This window comes from Sitophilus oryzae, unplaced genomic scaffold, assembly GCF_002938485.1.
Source record: "Sitophilus oryzae breed Bouriz unplaced genomic scaffold, Soryzae_2.0 scaffold_1436_pilon_pilon, whole genome shotgun sequence".
Classification (NCBI taxonomy): domain Eukaryota; kingdom Metazoa; phylum Arthropoda; class Insecta; order Coleoptera; family Curculionidae; genus Sitophilus; species Sitophilus oryzae.
In genome coordinates, this window is record NW_022146100.1 from 3,393,969 (window position 1) to 3,419,330 (window position 25,362).

At 32.5% G+C, this 25,362-nt stretch overlaps 3 protein-coding genes across 6 annotated transcripts; 2 read left to right on the forward strand and 1 right to left on the reverse strand.

Annotated features, from left to right (window-relative positions):
* Window positions 1–191: 191 nt before the first annotated feature.
* Window positions 192–1,148, forward strand: LOC115876480 (UPF0184 protein C9orf16 homolog). The gene is made up of 2 exons (XM_030892276.1): window positions 192–633; window positions 696–1,148. The coding sequence occupies exons 1-2, from the start codon at window positions 468–470 to the stop codon at window positions 881–883; spliced, it is 354 nt and encodes a 117-aa protein (XP_030748136.1). The 5' UTR covers window positions 192–467; the 3' UTR covers window positions 884–1,148.
* Window positions 964–3,653, forward strand: LOC115876479 (inosine-uridine preferring nucleoside hydrolase-like). 2 transcript variants are annotated; one of them, XM_030892274.1, is made up of 5 exons: window positions 964–1,054; window positions 1,112–1,454; window positions 1,509–1,800; window positions 2,001–2,143; window positions 3,094–3,653. In XM_030892274.1, the coding sequence occupies exons 2-5, from the start codon at window positions 1,269–1,271 to the stop codon at window positions 3,397–3,399; spliced, it is 927 nt and encodes a 308-aa protein (XP_030748134.1). In that variant the 5' UTR covers window positions 964–1,054; window positions 1,112–1,268; the 3' UTR covers window positions 3,400–3,653. The 2 variants fall into 2 exon arrangements, with proteins under 2 accessions (XP_030748134.1, XP_030748135.1); XM_030892275.1 differs by having other exon boundaries at window positions 975–1,054; window positions 1,250–1,454.
* On the reverse strand, window positions 3,421–25,356 carry LOC115876478 (kinesin-associated protein 3). Of its 3 annotated transcripts, XM_030892271.1 has the most exons (15): window positions 25,174–25,356; window positions 24,969–25,086; window positions 24,742–24,907; window positions 24,399–24,452; window positions 22,830–23,000; window positions 22,644–22,780; window positions 21,689–21,982; window positions 19,815–20,205; window positions 8,918–9,012; window positions 8,636–8,854; window positions 8,387–8,581; window positions 6,851–7,046; window positions 5,328–5,591; window positions 3,737–3,809; window positions 3,421–3,673 (listed from the first exon to the last, which is right to left on the reverse strand). In XM_030892271.1, exons 1-15 carry the CDS (start codon window positions 25,203–25,205, stop codon window positions 3,640–3,642), a joined length of 2,439 nt encoding a protein of 812 aa, XP_030748131.1. In that variant the 5' UTR covers window positions 25,206–25,356; the 3' UTR covers window positions 3,421–3,639. The 3 variants fall into 3 exon arrangements, with proteins under 3 accessions (XP_030748131.1, XP_030748132.1, XP_030748133.1); XM_030892272.1 differs by lacking the exon at window positions 24,399–24,452; XM_030892273.1 differs by lacking the exon at window positions 25,174–25,356 and having other exon boundaries at window positions 24,742–24,909; window positions 24,970–25,086.
* Between the last annotated feature and the right edge of the window lie 6 nt (window positions 25,357–25,362).

Consider the following 25,362-nt stretch of genomic DNA (forward strand, 5'->3'; position numbering starts at 1 on the left):
GATTTTCAGATTATTTAATTCCTTTTGTTTCCGTTTGTAATTTTATTTTTAAGACATATTATGTGATTGTTTCACATAATATGTTTTAAAAATAAAATTGCAAATAGCGAATAAAAATAATTAAAATAAAAAAGTGTATTTTACAATTCCCCCCGGCCCCGCACCCCTTTGGATAACCTATAATGTCAGCTATGTCGAGAGATGGCGTTACGAAAATGGAACCGATTTATTACAAGGAACTTGGGCTTCTTTTTCGTTAGTATATTCTGTGCTTGTTACATTTAAAAAGTCAAAAAATTTTGAAAGAAGTGGGAAGCTATGGTGGGAAGTGTGTAATTTATTATTTATTTTTTGTTTTTCTATGGCCATTCGCCATCGTCTTTATGCTCACGCGTTTACATCATGTGATATGTAATTCAATTTGTGATCAGTTAATTTACTACAATAATTAACGTTAAATAAAAAAAATGGGCGAGCAAGAAGATTTTCAACAAGATCCACAAAAAAACGATTTAAATACCACGGATTCCGCAGATGAAACTGAGGAAACCAACAATCAAGGCGAAAATGTTGAAATTTCCAATTCTGAATCCTTTGATGAGGATTACACTGAAGAAAACATAGGTGACGAAGGTAGCTCTACAAATACACAAATTTTGGGAGGTAAGATTTTGTCTAAAATGTTTTCTTTCTAGCATTTCAAAATCTAGATCATCAGTTAGATGCACTGTTTGTGGCTCTCGATGAAATTGAATCGAAGAATGATAACCTACATGCGCAACTGTTGCAACTATTACATTCCAACCGGGAAATAAGGAAAGAATTACAAGAGGCTCATCAAGTAAATGGGAACGATGATAGGATGGACACAGAAAATCCTTAAATATTATTGACAAACCTATTGTTATTGTTATTATATGTATTTATTAATCTATTTTATTATCAATGTATTAGATTTGCTTTAAAAATGCAGTATTCTATGTTAACTATTTGAAATCTTTATACAGTCTTGCAAGTCAAATATTTATAAAACCTTGTTTTTTTCTATAAATAGGTAGGTAATTTTTAAATTATTTGATTACTGTGTTATCTAGGATTCCTCTGTTTGTAGTAATAATACAGACATGAAGAACAATAAAGATAATTATATTGTCTCCCTAATTTATAATTTAACCCAACTAAAAATTGACATAATAAGAGAGTGAGCCTTGTAACATCCAGATAATAATAAAAATACATTTTTTCTAAGAAATACTAGAAGAAACAAAATGCGACGCGTGATTTTAGATGTTGATGTAGGCTGTGATGATTATTTGGCAATTCTCCTTTTTTTACATGCAGAAAAACTAGGTTTAGTTAAAATAGAAGCCATCACCTGTGCATCAGGCAACACTAGTGTTGATCATGTAGTCAGGAACACTGTGCGTCTTTTAGAAATAACACAAAGAACTGACGTAAGTAGAACTGATTGCGCTTATCATTATTTACACAATCTGTATATATTGCAGATTCCAGTTTTTCAAGGGGCACACAAGCCACTATTAAAGCACGACCAGGAATTGAGTTATTTTCATGGAAAAGATGGTTTGGCTGATTTAACTTACGATAAAGAACCGGATTTGTCTATAGTGAGACGAGAACACGCAGCTGAAGCTTTAGTGAATCTGGTTGTGAATAATCCTAAAGAAATATCACTGATATGTCTGGCGCCTTTGACAAATATCGCTCGATCGATAAAAAACAACGAAAAATTCGCTAGCAGCCTTAAAGATGTTTGGATAATGGGAGGGAATTACACAAGTTAGTATTATCCATTGAATAAAATGTATTAGGAAGAAAAAAATAGTATGTATCAACTTTTTCCTTTACTTTTATCTGTAGAATTATTACCCACTGAAATTTGGTATACTATTTTTTTATACCCTGTATATTTGCAAAGTGTACAAATAGTTCTTCTAATACGATTAAAATATACAGAAAGTTTTAATAATACATTCCAGAGAATGATGAGAAATTATTGGATATACCAGTAGAATTCAATTTTTCCTATGATCCAGAAGCAGCGTACATTGTACTAAGTTCTTTGTCGAATTCTGTGTTTATTCTACCGTGGGAAGCAACGCTCAAACCGTCAATCAGTCTGGTAAGAATCAAATAGTTATTTATTATACAAGATGTTTTTTTTTCTCCAAAACAATTCTATATGGATATTTCGCCATTGCAAGAAAATCTACAAAATAAAATAGTTATTTTTTGTAAACACTGCTGCGTTAATCCAACGGAAACTACTTGTCTACTTGTCTAGACTCTGAATCTCCCGAGAGCACCGTGTATATTTTCGACTGTAAACACGTTGCCAAACGTATGAAATAAACCGAGAAACTGTGCACATCGCTAAGAGACGTGGAAGGGGATATAGCAGATTTGTCGCAGTTGACCGGTCGACCCAATCAATACCTCTGTCAGTATTTAAAGTTCTAGGGAGCGGTGTACGTCATGTGTTCAGCTTCACGATTTAATTACGTCTCGTGATACTTGATTTGTTTATTTATTAACGAGTCATTCTAATTTTCCCTATAGCTTGATTTTTTTGTGCAAGCTAGAAACACTTGCATTTTTGGTAAAAATAAGTGGAATTGAGTGGGTGTTCGATAGTGGTCGCGCTATTAGAACTTTGAATTCAAAAATCGATATCTCGAAATCTATTAGAAATAATAGATTGTAGTTTTTTCAAGAATAATTAAGGGTGTAGATGTTTCACCAATGTAAAATTTATCATATTCACATGGTATTTTGTATATTAAATTTTTTGTTTGTTCTGTATTCATTGGTTTAGTGTGTGATAAAATGGATCTAAGTATATTTTCTTGCAGTGGCGAAATACCTATAAGGATTCTTTTGGAGAGATGAATCCGCCACGTAGATATAGACATTAGGTTTTTTTTTATTATAATTCAATTTCAATTGTGTGTTTATTTTGACAGTTAAAAAAATCTATAAATACATTCTCAAAGAACCTTTGAGATTGTATTTATAGATTGTTGTACTGTATGCCATTGCATGTGATATGACTTATGTAATCTTTTATTTTAGGATTGGAGATACGACATTCTAGGAGGTAAAACGCCTGCCTTGAAACTGTTGACAGATGTGGAAAAAATACTATACAAAGATTATCGACCGATCTGGCAACCTTGCGACGCTTTTATAGCGTTCGCGTTCCTCGATCCGGAAAAACATATCGTCAAATTAAACAAAGTAAACGCGACCGTCGTCACTGATAATAAAAATAAAGGATTACTTAAGATTGAGCAAAATAAAATAGGAACGGACGTTGTAATAATAGAAGACATTCACGAAGAATATTTTAAAGATTTTTTACTGAACATGTCAATATAAATATCGTTAAAAAAACATCGATTTGTTAGCTAATTTTTTTTATTTTATGAATTACAGAGAAAAAGTGTTTTCTTTTTGGTTTAGTAAAATTTCTAAAAAATAAACAATAAGTAAATAAAGCTCATTAATAATTCTTAGTAAAGGTAATGTAGGTATAATATAAATATATATATTTTTTAATATTAAGTGGACTAGATCAAGTGACTGGAATTCAAAATTTCATTATACTGGAATATATTTTTATAGATCTTCTAGTTCGTAATCTTCAATGTTCCTAAAAGTAATAAAAACATTTTTTATATAAAAATGTATTTAAAAAAAAATAATAATAACTTACTCTATATCAAAGTCGTCTTGTAACATATAATCATCAAGTTCCTTGTCTTCTTCTAAATGAAGTGATTTGTTGCCTGTAAAATGTTTATATAGTGAAATTATAAATATTAACCAAATAAAGTGCCGTAAGATCGAAAAAAATGCCGTCAAAGACGACTGGGGAATGATAATCCACGATAATTTTCGGTCAATCTATAGACGGTATTTACTAAAAATCGATATAAATATTCATTAAAAATTAACACTACAATCAGGCCCGTTCCTGGGGTATTTGGCGCCTACGTGCAGCATTCTTTGGTGCGCCCTTTTTATATTTAAATCAATTATATATTTTAATATTAATCTCAAAAATTTAAAGAATTTATATTCTGCGACAAACGAGCAATCTGTAATTGGAAATGTAAAAAAACTATTCTAATTAAAGTATAAAAACATTTATTAAATAAAGAAAACAAACAAAACCACAAAAATATTTAGTAACAAAAATAGTACCTTAAAGAAAAAAACTGACCCATTTTATATGAAATATATAAAAACAATAAACTAAAAATCGGAAATAATATACATGTACTGATTTCTTTCGAAAATCGACAACTATGAAACTATGAACCCTTCCCGGACACAAACGGTACATTGTGAGACAGGAAATTGTAGAGAGAAACAAGTCCTATAACATAGGATACAACATTTTAATGAACAGTACTTTCCATAAAATCAATAAAATGAAAAATATACGAAATAATATACATGTACTGATTTATTTCGAAAATCGACAACTTTGTAACTATGATCCCTTCACACAAACGGTACACAAACTTCACACAACCCCCGACACAAACGGTATATTATGAGACAGGAAATTGTAGAGAGAAACAAGCCCTATAACATAGGATACAACATTTTAATGAACAGTGCTTTCCATAAAATCAATAAAATGAAAAATATACGAAATAATATACATGTACTAATTTCTTTCGAAAATCGACAACTATGAAACTATGATCCCTTCCCCGACACAAACGGTATATTGTGAGACAGGAAATTGTAGAGCGAAACAAGCCCTATAACATAGGATACAACATTTTAATGAACAGTGCTTTCCATAAAATGAAAAATAAATAGATGAGATCAATGTGTTGCCGGCAGATTGCCCTAGACTTGTTTATTCGGTGCGGCCAACGCAAAAAAGACGCTAAGCAAAGTATTTGTTTATTAACAAGAAAGCGTATCGGTTTTTTGTTACAAAGTACTGATTGACACTTCGATTTTGCGCCTCCAAAATGTTGCGCCTACGTGCGTTCACGCACTGCACGCTCACCAGGAACGGCCCTGACTACAATTATAGAAAAATTAAAAAAGGATAGAACGTTTCCAGGCTACAAAAAAATATTTTTCTCAATATAAAAATAGATCAAAACCTTCTTAAGACCAACGGCAGTAAGCGCCATGAAAAAATAAAGAAGAGTACAGGTCAAGTAAATGACGTCTTGGGCTTGACCTCGCTAAAATTATCATCGATTGTCCTTTCCTAGCAGTCTTTGACGCCGTTTTTTTTTCGATGTGGTCCGTTATATAAAAATTAGTTTACTTACTGCTCATTGGTTTGACCACGGCCTGACTCAGGTATTCGGTATTCAAATACGGCGGCAATTCGTCTTCTTCTTCTTCTTCCGGCTCCAGCTGCTGAGAATCGACCATTTGAAGCCACTGCGCGTTGTGATGTCGGAATTTTTCGATACGTATCCTGTCGGCCCAAACGCTGTCGTATTCGGAAATTATATTCAAGCACGTGTTGCATATCTTTCTGATGTTCTTGTTGTTGTCTTGCAGCAGGTCTACCAAGTAAGCTGGCACATCTGAGGAAAAAATTGAAAAATAAGGATTTACTAACATACCCTGTATATTAACCAAGGATGGGCGTTTTTGGTTTGGCTTGGTCTTGGATGCACCACATATCTTGTTAAAAATATTATGATTTTAAACATGTAATTTGATATACTAAGGGCTGGCAAAGGTTATTCTTGGGTCGAGATTTCCGTATGTAAGAAGAGTACAATGCGTTTATAATGTACTGAACAAAGAGAGGACAGTAAACACGTTGCCAAACGTATGAAATAAACCGAGAAACTATGCACATCGCTAAGAGACGTGGAAGGGGATATAGCAGATTTGTCGCAGTTCACCGGTCGACCCAATCAATACCTCTGTCAGTACTTAAAGTTCTAGGGAGCGGTGTACGTCATGCTTTCAGCTTCACGATTTAATTACGTCTCGTGATACTTGATTTGTTTATTTATTAACTAGTCATTGTAATTTTCCCTATAGCTTGATTTTTTTGTGCAAGCCAGAAACACTTGCATTTTTGGTAAAAATAAGTGGAATTGAGTGGGTGTTCGATAGTGGTCGCGCTATTAGAACTTTGAATTCAAAAATCGATATCTCGAAATCTATTAGAAATAATAGATTGTAGTTTTTTCAAGAACTTTGTTAATATTTCTGCTGTATTTTCTTTGTAGACAGTATGTGAAAATCTTTATCAATAAAAAAATTATACGATTGCTGAAAATTGCTATGCTCTAAAAGTAAATGGATGGATTGTTTACAATTTTTGAATGGAAAAAACAACCTTATCGAATTTTTCTTATGTAAACTTATTGTAAAATATCCGATCTTGAAAACAAAAAAATTTCAATATCTAAAGTGGTTCTCGAGTTATGGCCTGTTATGTGTTAAAAAGTAAAGTTTTTAAATTATCGCGATTACTGACGTTTTTTCGTTATAAAAAAAATGACACCCTACGATATCCTTATAATTCCATTTCAGATGCTCAGAAACATGTCTAATGATTTTATCTAGTTATCTCTTAAAAAAAGTCTTTTAAAAATAAGCGATCTGCGATCGTGATTTTACTTTACTTCATAGGGAAAGGCGTATCGGCAACACCGCAACAGCACACCGTCGCGCGTCGCGTCTGTCGGTCGCATTTCTCTCACTCCGACTTAATGAGATCCCTATGCGATTTACTTCCACACATGTAAATGCCGACCCAAAAGTAACAGTTGTCAGCACGGTAATTTTTTTTTGTAAATCGCCAAAACTGTATAGAGTCATTTACCTGTCTTTTCTATCAAGTAGTGAATGTTATCTTTGTGCCATAGTGTAACGTAGAACGTGTATATTATTTGCAACACAATCTCGTCATCTTCCTGATGCGTTTTCAATAAATCTATCAGTTTTTTCATGATTCCATTGTCACAGAGTAATTTCGCACAATTTTCATCGGCAGCCGCCGTGCTCAAAAGTATTATAACCTAGAAAAAAAAAACACTCAAAATGAACCAACTATACAGGGTGGTGACAATTTCGATGCTCAACATTGGCATCTCAGAAACTACGAGAGATTACACAAATCTAAGCACAAATCTTGCGTTGCCGAACATATTGTTGATAAAGAACATTGTATAGATCTTAATAACTTAAAATTACTCAAACAAGTCTCAAATTACAGGCAATTAGATGCATATGAAAGCATCAGAATTAATAAATGTAAAGACAGTATGAACAGAGACAACGGTCCAATTCCTTCAAGTTCTTTGTTCCTACTACTCTAGTGGCGGAAATCTGTTACGCTCGGTGGGTTCTGACTCGGTTGGCTAGATCTTGCCACGCCCACTCTGTGTCCACTGAGCGAGTATATAAACGCTCCAATTGTAGATTGTATTTTAGTTTATAATCATCTGCTGATGATGCTAACATGGTTAGCGAAAAGCGCGTCCAGTGTAAAAGTAAGTGTTTTGGTGTATCGTGGTGATTTAGTGTTTTATTTTGCTTCACAGTATTATGCAAAAGAAAATCCTCATTTAATTAGAGAAACCAGACCAGAGTAATATATTCTTTGTACGTCTGGGCTGGCATTCTTGACAATAAAATTTTAGGTTCTGTATTGATGTGTATTGAACTCTACTATACCATTTTTGTGCATCCAGATTTGACACTTAATAGAATAAACAAAAAATAACTTGCTGACATATAAAGTGTCAATTGGATTTCCAAGGCAGACTTGATTTTCGGCGAATTTTGAAAAAATCTATTTTTTTCTTGTGAATTTACATAATAATGAATAAAAATTAGATACCACCGTATAGATTATTTTTTGCTCTATCTAATAGCAAAGACTACAAAGACGAGACAGTGGGAGAGAGAAACGATTTTAGAAAAAGACAGAGCGGGTCGCACTTTAAAGGGACAATTTCTATGAATTTTGATGCAATTACAATATTGCCAAGTATAAAACAGTTAAATGAATAGAGTGAAATATATTGTGATGTAAACCTGGTTATAATAAGTTCTGAAGATATTGTCATTTAATATAAACGTATTATTTTCATTTTTTTGACATAAATTCTAAACTAATCAAGATACCGTGGTTTTGTTCATAGGTGTTTGTCAAACATCTAATTACGCAACTTTTATCCCATTTCACCGAATTCGTATCTCTCGTAGTTTCTGAGTTGCCAATGTTGAGCATCGAAATTGTCACCAAACAACCGAAAAAAAACGGTGTCACAGTAAACTTTGAAACTTAAAAAAGGTTACTGTGACGCCGTTTTTTTCTCGACGAACGGTATGTAGATCGCGATTTTTTCTGTACCTGCAAAACTAATTCCGGATCTGCGTTATTTACACTAATAATTTTCTTGATCCATTGGGCTAAGCCGAAATGATTGAATATTTCTGCCCAATCTAAATCTGGCAAATGGAGATTGCTTAAAATTCCGATGCTTTCTCTGACGAAATCCATGTCTTGCGAGTCCACAACCGTTTTGGAAATGTCGCCTACGAATTCCTAAAAAGACAGTTTTTTGTTAAATTTTATTGGTTATCGGCTAAAATTACTTACTATAAATGAGGCAGACAAGGAAGAGTTATTAGAAATATTATGGAGCAATTTCATGAGCATGCTGTCTTCGTACGTAAAGGCCCTTGTAACGAGCGATTGTAGCCTCATATTCCTCACCATTTGCTGTGAAATTTCAGCGTGCGCTGCTAAATTTATACAGAGAGCTATCATGATTTTATCACCCTCGTTATTGCCGCTTAACAAAAGCATATCTAGGATCTAAAACAATTTTTGTTACTATAATAATTTATTATTTTAACTTAAAAGAGAAAAAAAACTTACAAGTCCAATACATTCAACAAAATAACTTTTAGAATCTTCATCATAACTGAGATGGTAAAGTAGCTTAAAAACGACTTCTTGATGTCTGTCATCACCTGAAATTCAAATAAAGATAACACAGGCCGACAAAAAAAAATTTTTTCGATGTAACACAAAGCTCAATAGGATATTGAGTTATATGTATAAATAAGTGTTATTTCATTGTAATTAAATACTGAATGCCTATTTTACATTATGTCACATATAAAAGCGAACTGCACGGTTCGAAGCAGACTTTCACTCTCTGTACTTTGTCAGAGAACGTTTGTAAATAATAAAATCGTTTTTAAAAAACAACTCTGGTAATTCAGGACCTCAAAAACTGGCGCAGTCGGTAGGATTTCGTGTATTCCCTTTCGAGTGTCACAGCATGGTGGTAAACGTCGGGAAGTGCGGTTTCAACCCTTTAACGCGAAATTCGAACAAAAACTTTGTGAAGTGAAGGACAGGATAGTGCAATCGATCCGGATTAGCTGTCTAAACCTGAACGAGCAAGAAGAGTTGTCTCAAAACCACCCCCGACGAAGAAAGCAGAGTGCTGGAGTCAGGAAAAGGACAGGAAAGACTTCAAAAAGTAAGTGCCTTCCTTTTTGCCCCTTTGGTATACCTCTGTTTAAGGAAATCAGTGTAGGATAGTTATAGGACAGTCTATCGAAGACATTAGATTAAGAAAAACAAAAACCAAAAAAAGAAAAAATTCTTTACTAGTAAAGTAACAAAGAAAAAAAGTTACCTAGTACTACATTTTATTAAGTAAAAATAATTAAAATAAATAAAAAATACAAAATAAAATTTACGCTCATAGATCGTAAATGAAAAACTAAGGCACGTTCATGAGTGTAGACGAGTTAGCGGACAGACTATCAAATTTAACAGTAAAACTTAATACAGAAATAAATAAAATGAATGCGAGAACAAGTGCTTCAGAAAATGAAAATATACGAACTGTAAATTGGGATATTTTTTAAGTCAAAAGTACAAAATATTAAGCCTTTGACGGAAACAGTAATACATTAAATACTTTTATATTTAAATGTGAATCACTTTACTAAAATATGCTACCGTACCAGACGAAGATTTTAAACAGCATGTTTTGAGTGCGTACAGTCAAATTAGTGGGAAAAGCCGAAATAATGATAGGAAACAGATTGGAATTAGACAATTGGTGGTCGAAATTAAAAGCCGCTTTAATACAATGTTTCTCAGATAGACGTGATTTAGATTGCTTAATCCAGAATTGACGAGAACGCGACCGTTTAAAACGAACATCTCTTAAGTTTTGGCAGCAGATTACAACTCTCTTAAAAAGTAACGTAATTCAAAGAATCAGTAACGATACGTGCCTAGCGCCTCTAGAAAAAACGATGTCAGATAAGCCACTTATGATAAGACCGCGTTAAATACATTTTATTGCAGGTTGCAGCGGAACTTTAAGCAGAAACAATCTTTACATTAAAACCGACATCCTTAGAAGATGCAATGGCGTGCGCTAAATGAATTTGAAAATTTTGAAATGCTCTATGGCAGTTCTAACGAACAAAACAAGGTGTACAAAACACAAAATTTCCATCAAAACCAACACAACAAAATTTCCAAAATCAAAATAATTTTTTCTAACACAACAAATTTTCCACACAACAAATTCTAACTATATCAAAAATAATAATAGACAACAATTTAATAATCAAAATCAATTTAATCACCCAAATCAATACAATCAATTCAATCAAAAATGTACCTAATACAAATTTTAACCAAAAACAACCTTGGCCTTGTCAGCAATTAATATTACTCAAAGAGAAATGCCTCCAAGACGATATCCAACAAATAGAGAAGTCTTTGGACCACTCTATAAATGTCTTTAAGCCAAAGCCCATTCCACCACACCAACAATCATCAAAACCAGAGCCTATGTCTACAACTAGCAAAACCCATCTTTGCTTCGAAGAAAAGGGATAGTCAAATCCAATCATATCAGAATAGACAGTATCCAATACCTTTCCAAGCAACTGGACCACCAGATTTCACCTTTCCAAAATTATTTTACTAATGAATACAACGAAAACATGAATAATTATGCGTACCAAGACACAACAAATACGCATCCCTATGAACAAAACTATAATTATACCGATTATAACAATTATGACGAATACGAAAACCAATATTCTGAAGAATACCCTGTTCATAGTTTGGAAGAAGAATTTCAACAGGAACCCGAATACGAGAAAGTTGTCGAGGAACAAAATCCTGCACAAAGAGGATTTTCGAAACCCAGCCAGAAAAGAAGGGAAAAACATGATAGAAATAAACATCTGTTCAAGTAACGCTCTTCCGTATGTAGAAATAAAACATCCTAAGTTAAAATTATTAATCGATACCGGAAGCTCGCGCTCTATTTTAAAAATCCATCTATTGTGGAAAACCTTTTCCCGAACTGTATCTATCAAACAACCAATATAATCTAAAACAGCTATTGGTCAAAAATCAACAAAATATCAAGCTGACCTCCTCATTCCCGGAATTTGGAAGTAATCATAAAATTAAATTTATTTTATTTGATTTCACGATTATTTCGATAAGGTTATAGGTTTAAAGACTTAATAAATATGAACTTAAATATCGATTTAACTAATAAAAGATTAATAAACAATTTTGTCGAAATACCGTTCAAATATCGCCAACCGGAAGAAATAAATTTTTCTTTTTCCATAAACCCTCACGAAAAACTAATAAAAAAAGTTCCAGTTAATATTTTTCAAGGAGAAATTATAACTCGACCAGAAGAAGAGTTCGATTACAATATCAAATACAAAAAAGGCAAACAAAATCAAGCAGCCGATGCGTTATCAAGAATACCAATAAATAATCAAGAGTTAAACGCCTTAGAGACAGAATCAATCGATAATAACCCAGGAGATATTGACGAAGTAATCGAAGAATTAATAAAAAATAGAGAAAGTTTACCTGATATATAGAAGAAAAAGAATTAGAAGAAATATTAGGAATAAAACTCTAAACCAAAAATAATTATCCACTCAGATATACAAATAAGACCACCAAATCCTATAAAGAAAAAAAAGAATCAACTGATTTAGAAACACGTCATACCTCTCTAGAAGAACCAATAATAGGTCTCCCTATTTCAGAACGTTCATTAAACACTTATAAAAATCAAGTAATATTCACCTACGGAGAGATCGATAATATAAAATGTAGACACGAACAAATATTCAAAAAATACTCGAATATATGTAACTATATCACAACGCCGATCAACAGAAAACTTTGTAGCCAAAAATTTCTCAAAGGAATTTATTGACCCCAAACAAACCCTATGCTATGTATTTTAAAGATCAATTAATTAGCTAGAAATTTTATCATTACTTTACAAAAATTATTTAAAAAATACTGCATTTAATTTTATTCAGTGTAGTAAATTTCTAAACGATATCGAAACATTAAACGAACAAAAAGAAAAACTTGAAATGTACCACACGACAAAACTTGTCATCGCGGTATCAATGAAATGAAAAACGCTTTAACATCAAAATTTTACTGGCCAAAAATGAGCGAAGATATTGAAAACTACGTAAACAATTGTGAGACTTGTCAGAAAAATAAGTACGATCGAAGTCCACCCATCGTAAAAATTTAATTTAACACCTACCACAACATCGAAACCTTTCGAACAAATCCATATTGATACATTTAAAATATCAAATGAGAGCTTTTAACAATTATAGATGCTTTTTCTAGATATGGACAAGCATATCTTTAAACGCTTTAACAGGTCCTACGATAATCGAAAATCTATACACTTTTATAACCCATCACGGTTTACCTTTGAAAATAACAACCGATTGTGGAACCGAGTTCAAAAACAAGGAAGTAGAAGATTTTGTAAACTCTATAAAATTGAGATACACTATACAACACCGAAAAATAGTACATCAAACTCACCTGTAGAGAGATTTCTACTCATCTCTGATCCGAACATTATAGATGTCTAAAAGTGATCATCCAAATCTTAGTCCCAGTCAATTAATAAAACGATCTATATTAGGATATAATAATTCAATTCATAGCGTAACAAAACATACACCTTTTGAAATAATTAAAGGGCATATAAATAACACTGACCCATTCGATTTAAATGACGAAATAATAGTATCAAATTATATACAAAAACATAAAGAACAAGCTGAAGATCTTTATAGAAATATTCAAAGTATAAACGCAAGAACTAAGGAATTAATTATAACAAAACGAAATGAGAAAAGACAAGATCCACCTGAATTCCTTAAATCAGATGTAGTTTATATAAAAACGAAAGCTAGAGGAAAAGATCAACCTAAATTTAAAAAGGCAACGATCGAAAAAGAAGATCAAATTAAATTAATAACAAATAAAGGAACATATCATAAAAGCCTAGCTAGAAAACCTAAGGTAAAGAAAAAATCAAATTTTCAGGAAAACAACGATGAAGAAGATCCAGATCCTGCTGATATTCCTGGTACTTCACGCGAAGACAATTCTGTCACAGGACATCGAACTTAAAACTATAAAAAACCCTATTTTGCCTATGCAACTAGGAACCTCTAAGTTAGTTTATTCTAAGCACACATTTTTACATTATATAGATATAAACCCTATTATTAATCAATTAATTAATATAGAACAATGCTTTTCGCTTATTAAAAATCATGTAAATAAAGAAAACGTTACTAACCATAGTCATACCCATGGATTATCAGAAAAGTACTTTATTAAGAACGCAATTCTTGATCGGTTCAACACAAAAATAAATTAAAGAATCTTTATCCGCACATTAGGACAAAGCGTGGATTAGTAAATATTGTAGGGAAAAACCTCTAAATGGCTTTTCGGTACACTAGATTCTGAAGACGGACAAAATATCAAAATGCTATAAATAGCTAGAACAAAATCAAAAGGCTTAATAAACGAAAGCTAATTTACAAATTTCCTTATCGAAAAACTTAATAAATAATTATAATAAAACAATTGTTTCTCTAACTACAAATCAGCAAAAATTAGAAAAAGTCTGAAACTATTCCAACAAACAGTTGAGCAAAACTATATCAAATCTAAATGCATACTTGAATTTTCAAGGCATTGTTTTCTGCAACTTAATCTAGACTGCCAGAGTCTGATTACTTTTCTCGATAATCTCGAAGACGCGATTATGTTTTGCAAAGTTGAACGCCTTTACATAACGTAAGTTATCATATCAAGCTACGAGAGTTAAATGAACTATTAAATTACTTAAGAACAATTTATAAAAATAACGAAGTTCAAATTTTAAAAAATATATTAACCTATTATCAGTTATTGGGTACACAGGTAACATTTTTCTTGAAAATAAATTAATTTTCGCTATACACGTTCCTATAATTAGATCTAAGGAATACACCTTTACCACCTATACCCAATTATCCTAAATCAAAATATTTTCATTCCTAAATACCCATTCCTGGCACAAGAAGACCAGTCATACCAATTTGAGGAAGAAGCATTGTCCATTCCTGGAGAAAATACTTCTGTCAAAGAGAAACTTCCATGCACAGAGACGAATGCACTATCCAACTACTGTGCAGAGACTTCCAGCTGTTCAACTTGTTCACATCGACATAAAAAGAATCCGTCACTAGTCAAATCACACAAAAGAAATTCTACTCTTGCCAGCCAAAGCAAAGAACGAATATATGCAATGCAGAATCAATCAATACATCAATGTTAGAAACCAACTTTAATAAATATTCCATCCGAATGCCAAGTGACCATCGATTCAAGAACATATAGAAACGATGTTTCAACTAAGAAGAGAAAACCTTTAATCCTGCCTGAGGGTACACAACTAGAAAATCTTGAAAAACCAAAGTCCAAATTCGAATATATTGCTCCGAAGCTATCGAAAATCAACTTCGACGATATTATACGAGATAAAGAAAAAATTCAATGAACTATCACCGATCAAAGACGAAGAAAGAACCTATCAACCAGTCATCTTCGATATTGCGATTATTTTCATTTGTCTAATAATTGCAATATACCTAGTGTTCAGAAAATACCCACAACTCAAGAAGTACTTTCCATGTTTAAAGAAGAAGAAGAACAGCATGTTCCAGTCCAGAAGAGGACCCCGAAAATAACTCCGTTATTTTCTTGTCAATAACTGGGGAGGAGTTATATGTATAAATAAGTGTTATTTCATTGTAATTAAATACTGAATGCCTATTTTACATTATGTCACATATAAAAGCGAACTGCACGGTTCGAAGCAGACTTTTCACTCTCTGTACTTTGTCGAGAACGTTTGTAACAATAAAATCGTTTTTTAAAAACAACTCTGTTAATTCAGACCTCAAAACTATTGTGGTAGAATGAACCTATCTAATCACGAAAGTGGCAAAAAAAAAGTCGTAACACGTAAGGTTTTTTTGTTACATTAATAAAACATCATTCAATATTACAATATTCAATATATTAAGATAGCTATTCAAAACATGATTTAAGAACTTCTTAAGCCTATATACCGATTATATTTTATAGTTTACACTCCTCAAACATTACTTATACCTAAAAAGTACAAAAACAATCGAAACGAGATCAAAAACAAACAAAAACTTTTACTTTTCCTTTTATGAGGGACCGCGTCTTCTCTCTCTTCAAAACCAACAGTAATCACCCATCATGGCTGGATCCCATCGTCCTTGATAACGAATTTCCATTGTCCTTATGTCTTGATGGAATCTCTCACCTTGCTCATCACTGGACAGCACCCATATTTTCAGGGAAAAATGACAAATGAGGAATGGAGAAAGTGAAGATTTTAAAGACATTCGGGCACCAAACGATTTATAAGCATCTAAAAAGCTCATTAACCAATTGTTCGTCGTTCGCATCCTTATTGTTTCCAAAAAATCCCTCACTACACTAACAAAATGAGGTCCATGCTCTGAGGTTCCTGCCTGGTAAGCGTGTCTGTGAAATTTGTGTCGTCCAACAATTTCCTGATTTGTGGTCCAATAAAAATACCACCTCTTTCAATTTGGCATCACTCAACTGGGGAAAGACTTGCCTTAGGTATTTAAATCCATCACCTTCTTTATTCATAGCTTTCACGAAGTTTTCCATGAGGCCAAGTTTGATATGAAGAGGAGGCAGGAGGACGTCTTTGGGGTCTACAAGAGGGATATACTTGACATTTTGGGAACCCGGTTGAAATTCACTTCTTTCTGGCCAAATTTTCTGTACAAAATGATGATTTACTGCACGACTGTCCCACAAACAAAGAAAACAGCAATATTTTGTAAATCCTCCCTGAAGTCCCACTAAAATTCCTATAACTTTCAAGTCCCCACATATCTGCCATTTATACCTGTTGTAGTTGATTCTATCTAAAAGCATGCGCATATTTTCATAAGTTTCCCATTGTCACTGAATGGGCAACTGGTATAGAGGGTTTTAAATTTCCGTTATGCAATAACTTACAGCTTTTAGGCTATATTTCGACGAATCTATGAATAAGCGCCACTCACAGGGAGAATGTTCTATAGAAAGTTTCCTGCATTAAGCCATCGATATCAGTACATGCACACAACGAAAGATCCTCCATACTGTAGAATGCAGAGAGAACAGAGCATTTCTTTTCTAAAAGTGGTGATATTTGTTTCATTGGCTAACAGATTCCATTCCATAAGCCGGGATCAAGTAGAAGTTCTGACTGCTGCTTTGATAACCCCAAGTCACGCACTAAGTCATTCAACTCGCTTTGAACAATCAAATGTGGCTTGTCCGGAACCGCCCTCTGGGGTAAAGGTAGGATCAGTACACTGGTCTCCAGAGCTGTTTGATTCAATATCTTCCTTATCTTCCAAAACAATACCTTGCCAGTCTAAGGGCGCGATCGGCACTGGGAGATTCTGCACCATGAAGAACAGGTCGTATGGCCAGACGGCAAATTGGGATACTCGATCTTGTGCTTTTGTTTTTTTGAAAAAAACCTTCAGCCTTTCGTCAGGCAAAAATAGCAATCGTCAAAATGGTAAGTTGGTTCTCGCCATACCATTGGAACCGCAAATGGCATTTTTCCTCTTCCCTTTCATCCACTGCACAAGCGACACGCTACAAGTAACGCAGCACACATGCAGGAGCCCACTGCTTGTCTTGATCTCCAACCAAAACTCCAAAATACTTGAAGTAGGCTTTCTCTCACATTTTCAGAAAATGGTCTGGCTTGTGATTGCACCATAAATTCTCCACAAATGTAACAAAATCGATCAGGAGACACTTTACAACTGCGGCGCGTTTGACTTGACATTTTCGTACTATTTATCTACACGCTAGAACAACTCACGTCGAAAAATCAACTGAAAACTGAACTCTCTTATGTTTTTCACAATATATTATAGTGCACAAAATGCGTCCCTTTCAATCATCCCATCATAAAATTACCTTACCTGTATGTAAAGCGAATCTACCTAGACTTAATACCTGACATCTATAAAATTGACTACCTGCAAAAAAGAGGCGTAATTAGGCAACTGAAAAGTGGTACGTGTAGGAGCTTCAGGAGTATTTTTTCTGTTATTAGAAGCATATTTTTATGAAGAAATTCTGCAACTGACTCGTGTTACAAAAATCATGTCGGCCTGTGTAATGGGTGTAAGATAACTATATTAACTGTGTACTAATAATTTGGTTGTACTAATAACTAAATAGTTAAATTTTAAATTTGTACCTAAATATTCCCTAAAACTATTGTATTGAACAATTTTTTGACAAGTCCCCAAACAAAAGCGATAATTAACTTTATCGTTGTTTCACTCTGTATAACATAATTTAATACCAACCGATAATAATGAAACTAACAATTGGGAAAAAACCCTAGAAATACTGATGCATGTCAACATTTTTCCCAATGAGGTTATAAGGGAGGAGGCGACATAAGCTATCGAGAAATGTACCCAGTTACGCCATATTGGTACTGGCAATTCTGACAGTTCAGTTTTTGAGGTTAAGTGCGTTGCTGCGAGTGTTTTTTTAATTTTCCAAGACTATTTTTGTGTTTTTATTTGAATATTTGGACTTTCCGAACATGTCTTTGTGTGCTGCCTTAAGTGGTTGCATTGCAGTCGACAACGTGTGGAGAGGAAGAAATCCACTGAAATTGCATTTCACAGGTAAGTGTAAACATACAGGACCTGATTAAATTATTTTCGTATTTTCCATTTAACTAGTTATGCGTTTGGCTTATTAAATATTAAGTGTTTCTATATTGACAAAGTGTTTAGTTATTTAATAGTTTGTTAGAGGCAAATTAAGTAATTAAAACATGCCTCGACTCTATTCTTGTAAAAAATTCTTAACAATATCTGTTATTTTACTTTCATATACTTTTTTGACAGGAAAGAGTATTTTGCTAGGCCAAATTTGGAAAAGTTTTGTTTTAACTACGGTTTATTTTTCTATTTTACACTAAGATTTTGTACTTAAACATTTATTTACATTCCTTTTAGCATCTGCTAGCATATACTATGTACAAACTTTATTTAGTATTGCTTTAATTTTTAGATAAATATTATAAAATCAACAAAGTAAATTTACTTTTTGCAGATAAAGTCTTAACGACTTATATTTATTGATAAACATTTATTATTTTAATAAAATTTTATATCAGAACATTTTAAATTTAGTACGTAGTATATAAATTTTGCTCTCTTTAGAAAATTTTTATCAAATAAATAATCATTTCCTAAGATTTCTAAATTTTAATGACTATCAAAATGTTAATTATGGTAAATCAGTAATCATGTTTAATTATTTTCCGCTTTTTTTCTAATTTTTTTTTAAAATGTTAAGGTTATTATTGTTAGATACATCAATAAAAACAAGGCAATTAGTTTAAGACATACTAGCAACAAAACAATGTTATTTAGTGAGCAATAAAATTTAATTTATTTTAATGTGTATTATTTTTTGTGTTTCCTCCTTAAATATACATAGTATATAGTCATTAAAATTAATCTTGTAATTTATATTTTTGAAAAAATTGTAGGTTTTGTAGTTATTTTGATTAATTAATTTTTTATTTAAAAAAGTTGAGGTCGTTATATTGTGTAAAATAAAATTTTTCAAAGAAGTTTCTGTAATCCGGCCCTGCTAATGCCGCCATATTGGTGCTGGCTTAAGCCACGCCTAGTATTACCATTTTTCGCAAGCACTTTAAATGCTCATAGCGTCTCCCTGTATATAACCTCATTGGATTTTTCCGCTTAAAATTGACAATTCCACTATCAAAATTATTAGATTAGAATTTTGACTTATATGTCGCGTTGACTTAAAGAAACGCCCCCTTGAGTTTATTCACGCACTAAATTCATGAAATAATATCGATCCCTACATTTAGTTTTATTTTTTTTTGAATATAACACAAAACATTTTTGTAATTGTGACGGAATAGGTACAGGGTGGGCAACAAAGAATGGACGCCGGCTGTATCTCAGAAACTATTTATCGTATAACTTTGGGAAGAAAATTCTAATAAGCAAATCGAACAAGAGAAATCGCTGGAAATTATTTTCAAGTCCAAAAAATGCCCGCTAGGAGGCGTTTCTGTGATAGTGAATGTTATCTTTGTGCCATAGTGTAACGTAGAACGTGTATATTATTTAAAAAACAAATGAATATTTGTTAATTTTCTAATGATTAGCAGGGCCTCTAGTGTTTGTTCGCACAGTATAGCTTTTACGTCCAGTCATTGCCATTACAGAAAATGTTCTAAAGGGGGATGTTTTGTGTATGGAAGATATTTTGGTATAATTTCTATACTTACCCATAAAACAGACGATTTTCGGTATGAATCCACTCCTAATCATTTTACTTCGTAACTTATTGTCGAAAGACAAATTGAACAACAGCTTCAACGTAAGATGGACCAAATCGGCGCTCTTTGAATCCAACAATTTACTCAAACTGTCGACGATATTGTACGTGGACATAACCTCTTTGTTGCATTGCATAATGGACAGTTTTTTTAGAAAGGTCGTGACCAGTATCAGCATATCGTTGTTGTCCCGTTCTAAAGCTTTGATCAGTAGGCCTACGATGTTTCTTTTTGACATTTTCTCCTCCACCGACTCATCCTCGGCGATATTTAACAGCAGATAGTAGGCCACTCTGAGAAGGTGCTCTTGTTTTCTAAGCAATGTACGGAAACGTTTGGTCTAAAATAGGCAAAACAGTTCAATAAAATCTTAGATCGTTTGTATCAGCGAGTTTAACTGTCAAAATAGGTCATTTAACGGTAAAAAAAGATTGAGACGCATACTTCAGAGCTTTGAATAAAAAACTTAAGGAGTATAATGCTATCCATGTCTTCATGAATGGTAGATGGAGATGGGGATCCTTGACAGTTCTGTTTGATGATTCATTTGACATATTTGAATTTGATTTGAAGTTTTGTGGATTTGTTAGTATTTACTGAGCTTATTTATTCTACAACTGGTAGTTGTTTAGAAGTAGTAAATCTGGAAGGATTTTTTTTTTGTGGCAGAATTTAAATTAACATTGACACTCTTGCGATTTGGCGAAAAAGACTGTAAAATAGTAGTGATGGGTTGCTATTTAACTATCTGTTATTTTATAACAATTATTTATAAATAACATAACGCAACCGTTACTACTTTTAAAAAATAACGCCTACTGGTCCGGTTTGAAATTTTGATGCAAAATCCGGCAATACTGCATAGAAGAAATATGTCGACCCAATTTTTATCTCATTTTAATACATTTCATTTTCTATTCAGCTCTCGATATCACTGAAAACGTTAAAACCAGACCGCACAGTTTCTATGACCAAATATAGGTATATTTTTATGACAAATTTAAAACTACCAACATTTATTGACAACATAAAATAAAATAACAAATTACTGAGTCTATCCTACATCATATTTTTACACGTTTTGAATAAAATTAGAACGGCACTGATAAACCAGAATTTGAGTCGGCAAATATTGGTCCCCATCACGTTCGACCTTAAGCTGTACGCACACTGGTGCGATCACGGCCGCGGCCAAAAGTTGCTGAAGAATACATATGTGCTGTTTCACATTGGCGCGATCAAGTTTTGGAGAGGAAGCGGCTTGAAGGCGTTCTATTCTGCGGTGGCGATCAGATTCAACTTGTCGAGTTTGCTCGCATGATCGCGACCCAACTGATAGGAATTTCCCGTTATTTTGTGTGTTTTTTTTTTGTTGCACTTTAGAAATGGAGTTAACAGAGCAGCTAATTAAGGCTGTAAAAATACACAAAATTCTATATGATTTATCCGATCTAAGTTACAAAAATAATAGAATTAAAAATAAAAAGTTTGAGACAAAATTGGAGTTGCAATTGGATTGGATAGTACATATGAATACATTTTTATTGTTTAAGTTTAAATATTGTAGGTAAATATTTAAGAATGTTTTTTTCGGTATACATAATTCATATTTTTAATTTGTACCTATGTATACCTACAGGATGGCGCACTACATATAGGTACGGCGGTGAACGTGAACGCGAACGCGTTGGTGTGTGCTAAAATGATCGCTCATGTTATCGCTGCCCTGATCGTGATCGTGATTGCGGCCGTGATCGCACCAGTGTGCGTGTAGCTTTAGGTTTTCAATCAAAGCCCTGCATATGTTCCAGGGGAATATTTACCTTTTGTTCTGGCGTGAGCTTCTTATCGTCCAAACTCTCCATGGAAGTGGTGAGATCGTCGTAGATGCTGCCGTCCATCGCCGATTTGATGTTCGCATCGGAAAAATTGCCGGACCGAGGCCTCACGGGCTCGGGAATGCGACTGCGCGGAATCTCGGTCATGCTGGCGCTGTTGGGGCACGTTTTTTTCACGATGGGGGCGTCGGTGGGTGCTTCGCCCCCGTCCAGGCTCGCCTTCCATTTGTCGTACCTTCTCAATTCGAAATCGATAATGTCCATACAAATCGATCCAACCTATGACACATCATAAATCATAATAGAGTATTTAAAAGTTAAAAGATCGTATTTTTAATCTCGATTTTTTCAAATGGAACGGGATGGCTAATAAAACTTTATAGAGCAAATGATTGTAACAGATATTCTATTTAGATTAAAGCTGCAAAAATTAGTTTAAACCGAATTTTATTATCGCTATGTTGGTCACATTGCGCCGTGTTCAGCAATGTTGTCCTTTATTATTTGACAATTACCCTAGTGTCAGTCAATATTTTGTATAATATCGTGTTGTTGTTGAATCATTGTGAGTAATTCTCGTTTTTTTGCTTATTTTCATAGTCTTTTTTAAAAATTACACTTTTAAGCACCAACAATTACTACTACCTTAGAATTTTGATGATCTGTCAGTGAGCGAATGTCGAAATTAAAGAAACTTGACAAGCGATAATTCATAAACTATGAGGTATAATAATTATTACTAGATATTGTGGTAACTTAGCCAGCTATAATAATATTAATATTCTTGCTTTATCCACAACGAAGTTACAGGGTGGTCAAAAGTGCCGCTAATACTTTATACCAAATGGTAATTAGATATTTAAATAATACTCTTTTAATTAATTACATTGTTTTTGTGTTGTTAGTCAAAATATAATTAGTCAATAATTCTTCTCCTTACCTTGCATTTGAGAATAATGTCATGGAACTTGGAATACACAGAAAAGCAAAAAAAAGTAAAAACCAAGTGAGTGCTTAAAGTTATACTTCTCTTCCAGTCCTCCCTCAAAACACGGCCTAAAGCACTTATCAGAGTTTCTAGAAACAGTTTTCATGAAGAAACAGAAGATATAGTATAAAATTTTACCATTTTTCGATAACGCATCCAAATTTTCCGGATCCCTGGCAAGGTACTGGATAAAATGAGCGCCTCGAATTTTTTCAGGCATCCCCTCATAGAGAAGATCGATGTATTCAAGTAAATTGTTGTAATTCGCTTCAGCGTACGACGCCTTTTCGCCATTTTTGTCACCATCACCTATAATTTATTATATCAGCATAAATAAATTTGTTTAAGAAAAAAAAAGAATGATGGAAAATGTCCAAACATAATATAACGAAAAAAAAACGGTGTCAAAATGGGCAAAGGCTTATCTTTTCAAAGCCACCTTGACAAGTTTTTTTTTTCGATTATAGGGTATGATTTAAAGCAACTTTCGACACAGTAGAGTACAGTATTTGTATGAAGGATTTAAAAGAATTCATATTATATCAACAGGGTTAACAAGTAAAAAGCATCAATGATTAGTTGTTATTTCATATTAGAATTTATTAGTTCTAGCGATGTTTTTCATGTTAATTGGTAAATTTATTCTGTTTTCTAAATATTTAATAAATATTAATTGACATTTTCCAAATACGAAAATAATAGAATTTATAAATTAAAGCAGTAGTAGCCTTCATAAACAGCAGCTTCTACGCGACCGTTCTATACATGCCTATATCTCATTATAACTACTGATACAAGCAGTATTTTTCCATACTAGTAGTAGACAAAACAGGATACCTTATTTCAGAATAATGCAAAATAAATTCGTAATTCTTTTATAACAGACTATAGGCTAGGATTCTAACAGAATATTTTTTTCATATTCTCAAAAAATAAGTTCTAAAACGAGTTTACAAAAAGAAAATAAATTAAACTTATTTCTACATTAAAAATAGATACATGAAAAGTATTAACACTAAAAATAAATCAAAATTACATAACAGGGCTTTTTAAGAATAACGTTTTTCTAATAGTCTATTGTTATACATATAATTTAGGGAAAAATATGTTACTTTATTGCAATAATTTAAAGAAATTTATCAACAAATTTTACATAAATTATGAGCAGATTTTACTACAAGACTATCTAAAATACAAACATTTTTTTTAGATAACCTATGTAGTTACTATGTTATAAGATGTAAAGCTACAAAATACATAAGATAGATACACTGAACAACAAACAAAGAAGCTAACAATGAACCTTATTTATTTCAAAACACTTCACCAATCTTGTATAACCCTTTTACAATTTATAACCAGCACAATGTTAAGTAAATATACAATATCTTACACAATTTATAATATTTAAACAAACGAGAAAAACACTATTCATAAAATTATCAATGGAAGTTCCATTCGTGGGTATTTTATAAGAAGCAGTTATAATGCAGGTGTCATATTATTTAACTGAAGCAAACAAATATTACAAAAAAGCCATATATGTTATTATGACAAAATAAAACTTAGTTGAAATAGATTAGGATATTATTAATCTTTTTTTAAGCTTAGCATTAATTAAAAAACTATTTCAACTTCATTTAAATAGCATAGGTGGGCGAAAAAGACTGACCCATAATAAAATTACCTATTAATCGTCACAAATACCTGTTATAAGAATTGGTATATACGATCCCTTAATAACTTCTATTTTTGATGGTCCTAATTACAGAATAAAAATTACAGATTAGTGCAAACACTAACTAAAATAACAATGTTATTAATAAAATTCAAGTGTAGTGCAATATAACCACTAATTAGCAACTTTATTCGGTACTGAAATAACGTCCTAAAAGATAAAAGTATTTACAAAAACCAATTACTTAAAATTTAGTACAAAAACTTTAGGAAACGTATCATAAAATTAATTCTACATTTAAATTATCCTTAATTTATACTATACTAATAATAATTATTAACAGGAATAGATTTAAATAGACTTTAAACTTACCCTTTAATCCCTGTAACTTTCTTTTCTTTAAGTAATATATTATCTGTTCAACCTCAGATAATCTCGAATGATGTATTAAGTCACATTGATTTATCACTTCTCTTGAGAGAGAGTGGCAATCGGTTCGGCTGTTGATCATGGGAAGTTCAATAATCTTTTTCAAACTCTAAGAATTATAAACATACAATTTTCTAATGGCTGTGGTCATTATTTTGCTTGCTATTTACCTTTTTTTCTCCATGTAGTGGATTTTCTTTAGCACCAAGTATTTGCACATCAATATCATAACTTAAGACGATTGCATCAATATTTGGATGGACATCGATAGAACCTGGTTTTCTTTCCCTGTATAAGTAATAAATAAAAGATAAAATACCTTCAGAACTGTTCTCATGTATAAAAATTGAAGTACATACTATTATTAATACTCACATTCGCATATATTTAGCTATTTCTGGTTCCATTTTTTTAAATAATAATACACTAGGTTCCTATACTAAATTAGAGAATGCTCATATTCAACAAAATAAGATATATATAATATTATAATTTCATATTAAAAAAGTTATAGCATTGTTTCTGAAAGATGGTGACTTAATTTTTTACATATTTGACATATAT